At 40.2% G+C, this 9,856-nt stretch overlaps 2 protein-coding genes across 3 annotated transcripts in view; one reads left to right on the top strand and one right to left on the bottom strand.

Annotated features, from left to right (window-relative positions):
• Window positions 1–9,856, top strand: part of TFB1M (transcription factor B1, mitochondrial) — a 55,134-nt gene that overhangs the window by 24,533 nt on the left and 20,745 nt on the right. For both annotated transcript variants that reach the window (XM_025049065.1, XM_025049066.1), the window contains exon 5: window positions 1–40. This exon is cut by the window's left edge and continues 80 nt beyond it. In XM_025049065.1, coding sequence (XP_024904833.1) covers window positions 1–40 — 40 coding nt within the window. The remainder of the gene's footprint in view (window positions 41–9,856) is intronic.
• CLDN20 (claudin 20) lies at window positions 9,108–9,817 on the bottom strand. Its single transcript, XM_006915016.2, has one exon. The coding sequence runs from the start codon at window positions 9,766–9,768 to the stop codon at window positions 9,109–9,111; it is 660 nt and encodes a 219-aa protein (XP_006915078.1). The 5' UTR covers window positions 9,769–9,817; the 3' UTR covers window position 9,108.

Here is a 9,856-nt window from a genome sequence, read left to right as displayed (position 1 = left end):
CTTGACAATCCCAGGCCGGGCTTTCGTCCCCAAACCAGAGGTGAGCTTTTGTTTATTTGTCTTAACTGTACCAGAATTAGGGTTTTAATTGTAGTCTTTACTCCTCTGAGGATGTGCCATAGGAAGTTATCTGTAAGATCTAGTCTATCTTTCTATGCAAACAGTGCCATAACTTTTTCTTTACCTCTCCTGAAAAAGAACCATAAGAATCACAATATGAATAAAAATCACAATTCTTATTCTAATTTTTCGTCCCCTTATTTGAATGACCGAATGTCTAGGATTATCCATGTTACTCTGGTGGCAGTATTATTATTTCCTTTTACACTTAAAATTATTTTAGTATGGAAGATAAGTTGTATGGTCACCCAATCCTCAAAAAAAGAAATTAATAGTTTTTGTGTGTGATTTCTGTTAGAGACTTCTAGCTAAAGTTACATCAAACACTATTTATCGTGAACGGTTTTCCACTTTTTTGAGAGAGCTTATTTTTGACAGTGTTATTTGTGATCAATCATTTGTGAAAAAATAGTTAACTATTAAGTTAGGCTTTGACTATTATATGCTAATTACAGGAAAGCAGTGCTAATTACAGAAATAAGTTTCTCTACCCAAAATAAAAATCATTAAGCTGGTGTCTGTTTTAGCAAAACCACTACCAGATGAGTTACTACCGCAAAGAGTCATCTATTTCATCTTCGATGTGCAGTGGGCACCTACTCATGAAAAGCCCTGGGCCAGCCAGAGAGGGGGAGGCAGTGGGGTGAGGAGCTCAGCCAGCCGTGGGGTCTGCCTTCAGGGAGGCCACAGCCCATGCGGAGCCGAGTCCTCGCTTGCCGAAACTCTCAAGTATAAAGTCTTGCAAAGTTTCTCTTACATTATTTGATATTCCTTAATAAAAGTAGATAGCATGATGAAAATTGTATGATGTGACTTTTGGATTTAGAGGTACGTTACATATTTAGAACGGGGCCCCAGCCAGTCGTGTTAGACCTACATCTACATCTCGAAGCGTGGTCTGAGAAGGTTCTGTGTTCTTTGCTCCCACCGTCCACTTCCTCTGCCACGTTGTCTACCACAGTTAGCTGAAGTTTCAGGTGACAATAGGAATTCAGTCCATCTTCCGTTTATATAACAGGCTTAATTGTCAAGCTCAGGGAACTCACTGTCACTACCCCCTCTTTTCAGCATCTCAAGGTTTCAGACATTATAAATGGTTTCTTCCAAAATAATACATCTTACTAGATCCTAGACAGTTTGATGACTGAGGATCTCGTAGATCATCATCAGATTTAACACATTTATCCTTTTAGAGATTTTCTGTCCTGGAACAGGTAGCCATGGTAATGAAGAAAACCAAGCAACCATACAACTTGCTTTGTTCTTGTAACGCGTATAGGTGTGTGTATACTGGAGAGTGTCAGACCCAGCTATGTCAGAGACCAAGATCTTCACTTTTAGACTTTTATAGTTATGGTTATTACCGTAACGCAGAATCGTTAGGCTACCTAATTTTACCAATGGGTTTTTAAAGTGGATATTAGAATATATTTAGTGAAAAGTTTCTAACTCTTTGTTTTAGTTACCTTTTTGAGATCGTTTGGTAGTGTTTAGAGGTTGTTATTAACTTTATCTTTGATTTAGGGATAAGGTAGCCTTGTTAGTTAATTAAAAGTTCTTTCCTCTGGGATTAAGGCCTTATGAAAATATTTATGATTTGGAAAAAACCTAGCTGTCTTCGAGTCTCTCTTCATTGAGGGATGTTTGCTTTTTGGCAAACTAAACATATTCATAGCAGGTTTCTTTACATGCTTTTCATCATGTTATAAATATTACATACAGGGGATTTATTTGTAACCTAGGAAATAAGTTCTTGAGGAAAGAGAATGTATTATGATAAGGGAAAACAATAAATCAAAGGATTAAATTTTCGTTCTGAAAGAATTCTTCTCTGCTCTGAAGTAGTCTTACCATATTGGGGTGGATCAGGAATACCCCAAGGAAAGCCAGAAAATATTTGGCTGCTAGTCACATTGAGCAGATTTTTAAAAACTCATTTTCTTAAGAAAGGGGAAGAGTTTTTACAGAGATGATAACAGTACAAGGCTGCCCCTCTGGCTAAACCCTCTGAACACAAGAAGAGAAAGTCAAACACAAGTAACTACAACACAAGGTAAACTATGCTAAGTGCTAAAGTAGAGGTACAGGCAGATTCCGGGGGGAGTTGAGAGAGAGAGGCTAATTCTCTATAGATGCTCACAAGAAACTTACCAATAATCAATACTTATTCTCAGCCAGAACTCTAGGAATTAGATAAGGAGGATTTCTTTTGCGACATGACAAAACTTAACACCTGGAGATTTCTTCTGTGAGAACCCAATATGCCTTCCGTTCCTCAGCCTTTAGATGAACTAACTTAATCATGCTTTAATGGCAGAACTTTCACTACCATGGAGCTATAATATTCTGGTCTGACCAGTTGAACAAAATTCTTGCCAGACTCTTCACTCTCATTAACTTCTCTAGCGCAGCCCCCAAAATTCGAACCCAAAATTCTATCTACAGAAAACACAACCTCGTAAGTTCTTAAAATTAGATTAATTGGTCTACTCTAGTGTTTCTTAAACTACCAGAGTTCGTAGTATGTGGATTTTAAGTTAGAATTGTAAACATTTTCTATTTTTATGTCACCGTTAATAAAATTATTGTTACAGGACAAAAATGTCCCTTTTGCAGTGCATATTCACAACTAAAAAATGCTTCCATGAGAGAGTAAAACCGTAAGCCTCTTGAGCTGGCAACTGAAGACCCCTGAGAATCCACGTATTTCTAGGGTTTCGCAATAATTTTTTTTCAGCTAGCCTGAACATTACTCAGTTTGAGGAGTTCTGAGCTATTAGCTATTCCATCGAAATTCTGTGTCATCTTTTTCTTTTATAAATTGTAGTCATCATGAGTCTGGTGATCTAACGTCCTTCCCATAGAATGGACAGGTGTTACGTCTGACCACTATCCTATACTCCAACCTGATAGAAAAGCCACTTAGATATAATACGAGAATTGTAAGAGGCTCTTTTGATTGACATGATAGTTCTTCTCTAGTGGAAGAACTGGAAGTACTTTGAAGTAAGCTAAACCTTCTGGAATTCTAGTGCTCCTAGTTCTGAGAACTTGGTCAAGCTAGTAGGCCGAGTTTAATACATCAGACTTGGGCATTAATGCATCTGTGCCTGACCTTTGAGGACAGCATTTTAGTGTGCTCGCCACTGCTTTGGAGGCCTCGACCTCTCTGTGAAATAGTCTTGAGCTTAGTAAATGGATGGTCGACAGAAGAAACAGCCATTTCTCACGCCATTGCGTTTTTTGAAATCTGATATTGAGATGTTATTTCTGTTGTATATTACCCTGAATTTGAGAATTATTTGGGCATAAAGGCAGAAGACTAATATTTTTCTGCTTAACTAGTATTCTTCTGTCAGGTCTGGTTTTCTAGAATCAGATCGAAATAAGGATCTTTGTGAAAGCGGTGTATTGAGGAGCACCCTCAGCAGAATGGAAGGGGCGAAGCAGCTTACGGCAGGGGAAGAGGGCTAAGCAAAGATATCGTCCCAACTGAAGACGAGCAGAGGGGCTGGGCAGCTCTGGGTACAAATGGACCCACAGACTGAGTCCTCCCTTGAGACAGGGAGCGGCCTTCTGTGCCGTGTTGGTCAGTCTGTGGCTCCCAGCCTCCCAGGAGCGATGGTGCTGTCCCCTTCCAGCAGGGGCAACTCACACTCAAAGCAGCGGGGGGACGGATGCGTGCAGGGCCCAGCAGGAGCTTGGTCAAGGTACCAGCCACTGGTAGCCTATGTGGGTTCCTGCCAGTAGACAGAGCTGTCAGATTCCTTGTGGGGCTGTCTCTGCTTTGCTTGCTGGGCGGTTCTAAACTAAGCTTCATAGTTAACTGCGTCAGCAGCCTCCAACCAGGATTATTTAAGAGCATTTCTCTCTCTTGTTTCTTCAGAAGTTGGTCACCTTTAGCATTGGCTTTTGTACTTATTGTACCAGTAATTTTATTGTAAGTTGCCTCAAATATTTTTGAAAGTAGATGAGTCTAAAATATAAATATGTAAACTAAAGCCAGTTTTATAATTAGAGAAGTAATAGAGTCATCCTTCTTAAAAATCAGATAAAGTAAGTGATGAATAAAAATAAGAGTATTTACTATTACAATCTAATTTAATACTAGTTATGCTCTCATGACTACTCAAGAATATAATAAGCAATAAGAATTATAAATCTAAAACAAAATTGCAATTTTAAAAATGACAATTTTATAGATGTATAAAACGCAGTGCAATGAACAACGAAGTTATTGGAGGTAATTAAGAAATGTGAGACGGTACTGTAAAATTGCAGGCGGTGATGTCCTCAGAAGTCACTAAGGTCGATATATGCTGAAGTCATATAGCTAAAAATATAGTGATAAAAAAATGTAATGAGAAAACATTGAATCCATGTCCAAAACTGAATTTCCTTCCACCTGCCTACCCCAGGCCTGCTCCTTCCTGTTTGTTTGGCTGCTGATGAATGCCACCTCCGTCTGCCCACGTCATCCCACCCTGAACTTGGAGGTCGTCTGATGTACCCCACCCTCCCCTCTTCTTTTACCCTCACAACCAGTCACTGGTTACCAGCTTCTGACACCTCCTACCTTCTCTCTTAAATCTGTTCTTATGCCCAGCTCTCCTGACTTAAGTCTTCATCGTTTTTCCTAGATGATTTCTTCCGGTTTTTTTATATATATGCATACATATATACACACATACACATATGTATATATATATGTGTGTGTGTGTGTGTGCGCGCACGTGTATACACACGTACATACATATACACATCTGCTCCATAAGTAAAATGAGCATGATATTGGTTTTGGTTTTTTCCACCCCCCAGTCTGACATTTTAGGGTTTTTTTAGGATTTTGTCTTGGTTATTTTTTTTATCCAGTTTCTTTTATTTTATTTTTATTAAAATTATGGGGCGACAGTGGTTAATAAAATCAGATAGGTTTCAAGTATACACTTCAATAGTATGTCATATGTATATTGCGTTGCGTGTTTACCACCCAAAGTTAAATTTCCTTCTGTCTCTAAATATTTGGCCCCCTTTACCTCTATCTACTTCCCCCTTCCTCACCTTCCCTCTGGTAACCACTAATCCACTGTTCGTGTCCATGAGTCTGTTTGTCATGTTTGTTTGTTTGTTCTCAGTTTAATACCAAACATGAGTGAAATTGTATAGTTCTCAACTTTTTCTGTCTGGCTTATTTCACTTAGCATGATAATCTCAAGATCCATATATGTTGCCGCAAATGGCAGTATTTCATCTTTTCTTGTGGCTAATATTCCATTGTATACATGTACCACATCTTTATCCAGTCATCCGTCATAGGACACTTCAGTGAATAATGTCACAATGAACTTCAGGGTGCATGTCTTTGAGGATAAATCTTTTCAAGTTTTTTGGATAAATACCCAGAAGAGAGATTTCTGGGTCATATGTTAATTCTATTCTTAATTTTGGGGGGAACCTCCATACTATTTTCCATAGTGGCTGTACCAATTTACATTCCCACCAGTAATATACAAGGGTTCCGTTTTCCCCACAACCTCTCCAATGCTCATTACTACTTGTCCTGTTGACGGCCATTCTAACAGGTGTGAGATGGTATCTCGTTGTGGTTTTGATTTGCATTTCCCTAATAGCTGGTGAAGTTGAGCATCTTTTCATATGTCTGTTGGCCATTTGTATGTTTTCTTGGGAGAAGTATCTGTTTAGGTCCTCTGCCTGTTTTTCAGTTGGATTTTTTTTTTTTAATTGTTGAGTTGTATGACTTCTTCGTATATTTCGGATATTAGGCCCTTATTGGAGATGTTGTTAGCAAATATCTTCTCCCATTCAGGTGTTTGCCTCTTTGTCTTGTTGATGGTTTCTTTTGCTGAGCAGAAGGTTTTTAGTTTGATATAGTTCCATTTATTTTTGCTTTTACTTCCCTTGCCTTTGAGGTCAAATTCATAAAATCCTCTCTAAATCTAAGGTCCATGAGTTTAATACCTATGTTTTCTGCTATTCAATTTATTGTTTCAGGTCTTATATTTAGGTCTTTGATCCATTTTGAATTAATTGTGGTGTATGGTGATAATAGCAGTCTAGTTTCATTGTTTTGCATGTGGCTTTCCAGTTTTCACAGCACCATTTATTAAAGAGGCTTTTCTTTCTCCATTGTACGTTTTTGGCTTCTTTGTCAAAAATTATTTGCCCTTATATACAGGGCTTTACTTCTGGACTCAGAATTCTGTTCCATTTATCTGTGTGTCTGTTTTTCTGCCACTACCATGCCATTTTGATTATTGTCACTTTGCAGCATAATGTTTTGGTAACTTTTTAATCAAAGAAAAATGTTTAAATATGTTCAAATAGATGAGACTAGTGTTTTTTAACTTCATACTGTTAACATTTGGGCCAATAATTCTTTGTTACTGGGGCATCTCCAGTGCACTGTAGGGCATTTAACAGCATTCCTGGCCTCCGCCCACGAGATTCCAGTACCACCCAGATATGTCAACCAGAGCATCTCCAGGCATTGCCGAAAGTCCTGTAGGCTAAACTCACCCACAGTTGAAAACCAGTGGATTAGACCAAGATGGCTGGGCCGCACATGTTACATGCTCGCCATGCCCGACACGTGCTTCATGTGTGTTGTCTCATCCAGTTCTCACAACAATTTCGAATAGGACTGTTTTGTCCTCATTCTCACATGAGCAACCAAGACTTAGACCAAGTAATGTGCATGGTGTAACCCCGTGCCTTGCGTAACCGTACACCCAGGTGGCCTGACTCTGGACCCAGATGCCCTCAGGTTGAATCCCATCTCCCCACCTACTAGCTGTATGAACTTGGGCAAGTCAGATGACTTAACTTTTCTCTGCCTCAATTTCCTATAAGCTCCTAAAATAGTATCTGCCTCCCAGAGGTTTAAACCAGTCAGTGTATGCAGAGGATTTAGGGCAGGACTGGCATGTCACAGCTAAGCACTTGCAGTGACAAGTCGCTGAGAATACAAAGGTCAGAAAGAGACCTCGTCTCGGAGTCTGGTTGGAGATGCAGGCTTGTGCACTAGTAACTTGTTTCAGTAGCACGTGCTCTGGGAGTACAGAGATGGCGGCAGCGGACTTCTTCCGGAAGTCATGACTGAGTTCACACAGGAGGTCCCAGGTGAGCCCTAAAGGATGCGTGGAAGCTTGGGCAGGCAAAGGGTGAGTGTGTGTGTGTGTGAGGGGGCGGGGGTGGTCTAGGTGGAGGAGAGCAGTAGGGGTGAATCCTCAAGGGATGCAGGGGCTCACACCATTTCATCATCGGCCACTTCCAGTCCGGACAGAATTGGGCCATTATCTTGTATGAAATGTCTGCTTTTCTGAGAGTTCAAAACACTCCTGTATCTATTTAGAAAAAAAATAGTCCAGCGCTAAATAACAATTATTTTTGAAGTGCATGTAGACTTATACAGAATATATAAAGTAAACTTTTAGTATCAGATTATAGGATGTGTAGACTGCCTATAAAGCCAGTCACGTTAAGCCAAATAAGAGAACCATATGGGTGTCAAAGCAATCCTATCACATGAACGTGCATTAAAATATTCTTTTTATTTAGTTACTTTTAATGACATTTAAATGTTTAGAAATAATATTTGACCACTTAAAAGGAATACATACTTTAAACAGTCATTTGAACTTCCGTTTAAATGATTCCCTTCCTGACTCATGTATGAATCATATATGATTCCACTAATAGCCAATGACATCATTGAAGAGAATGACGATCTGCCAGGTAAAACAGGTATAAAATATTTTATACCTGTTATTCATGTAAAAGATATTCTTCCTATTCCCGAATTATTAATATACAAAGAAATGCTTTTCCCTCTTTACTGTTATGTCACGAGCAATGACTAAATTTGAATTAACGAATTATTAGTGTGCAGTGTTTCCTTTGCACATTAGAAAATCCAAGTTTTATTTTCTTCTTAAAATATTTGAAATACATAAGATAATTTAACTTACTTTTTAAAAGCCTTCTTTATACTTTGAAAATTACTTTCATATCTATCAACTAATTGAAGCAGCTCATTTATAAGAGCACTTTTTTTTTAATCTGAATCAAACTTGAGAATAAAATGACAGCAAAAGTAACCTTTATTATCCCAAAATTAATCAGTGAGAGATTAAATGAGATGGAGGTAAATCCGTGGGATAAGTGACAGTCTGGAGGATCCTCTTGCCAGCAGCGGGAGAGGGCGGCTCTTGAGCCGGTTCTCACGCACCTCTGATCACTTAGCTTGTACTTAATGCTTTAGAAGCCCTGCAGATTTGACTTTGGGTTTGGTTTGGTTTTGCTTCGCTGTGGTAGCATTTACCTGTTGCTTTCCTTTAGCTCTGCCTAAGCATCCTATGTCATATTGTTGGCTCTCGCAAGTGTATTTGGCTGTTTTTCTAAAATGATTAAAGTGACAGGGAGGTCACAGTAGGTGGGGACTTGGAGCGGCTGGTTTGGGCAGTGTCTGAAAGAGGTGGACAGCTCATCTGTCCCTGCTGAGCTGCCACCGCAGTGGGGCTGGAACACAAGCGAGTTCCTGATGTGGCAGTGTCACACAGGTGGCAAAAGCCAGGGATCCCAGGATTAACACCAGGGCCAGGTGCTGCTTACACTTGGCAATTTAATTCTTTTTTAAAATCCAATTAAGTACCAATTCAGATGTATCAACAGGCTATCTTAAAAAGGAGAAAAGAGTCATTAATTAATTGCCTTATGAATACAATCAAAGCCTCTTTCAATCGGAAAGCTTTAGCTAAAACGTGAAAATAGTGATGGATGAATAATTTTACAACAGATGTAACTGTTACCTGGTAATTTGTTGGCATTTTAAATGACCTTGTCATTTTTTAAGTATTTAAATTTTTGTAGAGTATTTACAAATTTTGTAAGCATAATTCTTTTTTTTTTTTAATCTAAAAGACAAAAGTCACAGCAGGTACCTAAAAATTCCATGTGCATTACAGTTGTTTACACGTAATCCTTCAGAGTGTATGCTGAATTGCCCTCCGGCTTTGTAGTGGGGATAGGCTGCTGCTTGGGTGGGTGGAGCCAAGCTTCTGCATTCTTTTTTATGCAGGAAGTGCAGAAAATCATGCCAGAGGTAAACAGCAGCATGGCCGAGATGAATCCGATGTAGACGGCTCCTCCCGGTTCGTGTTTGTTGCTTTCTGGAACTGTCAGATCCAGAAAGTTTGCTATGATCTCCTTCGTGTACCACACCATCGGTATGAAACCAGAGACCCCTGCGGACACGAGGCAGAGTCCTCCCGCGAAAGAGGCGTGGCTCTTGGTTTTTGTGTCCCCTCCTAAGCGAGTACATTCCATCCCCACTGTGGCAGTGCAGGTCCCCAGAGCAGACAGAACGCAGGCCAGGACCATGGTGGCCCGCGCAGCCTGCACGTGGGCGGGGAGGGACAGAATGGAGGGCTTCAGGGCGCAGCTGAACATCCCGGTGCTGTACCACGTGCAGTCCATCCACAGCCCTTGCAGCTGCACGATGGCTGTGATGATGTTGGAGCCTGCATCCACGTTCACCTTCCAGTTGGGCAGCAAGGTGGCCGCGAGCACTCCAAAGACCCCACATAAGGCCAAGACCAAAGCAAGGAGCTGGAGGCCCGCCGAGGCCATGACGTTACGGTCAGCTTCGTCCGCCTCGAAAATCCTGGTGCTTAATTCTGATGGCTCTTGGTCAAAATTGTAGCCTTTTGGGCATTGG

The sequence above is a fragment of the Pteropus alecto genome, unplaced genomic scaffold (genome assembly GCF_000325575.1).
Source record: "Pteropus alecto unplaced genomic scaffold, ASM32557v1 scaffold195, whole genome shotgun sequence".
Lineage (NCBI taxonomy): Eukaryota > Metazoa > Chordata > Mammalia > Chiroptera > Pteropodidae > Pteropus > Pteropus alecto.
Note: the sequence above shows the minus strand (reverse complement) of the source record. Positions and strands in the feature narration are given on the sequence as shown.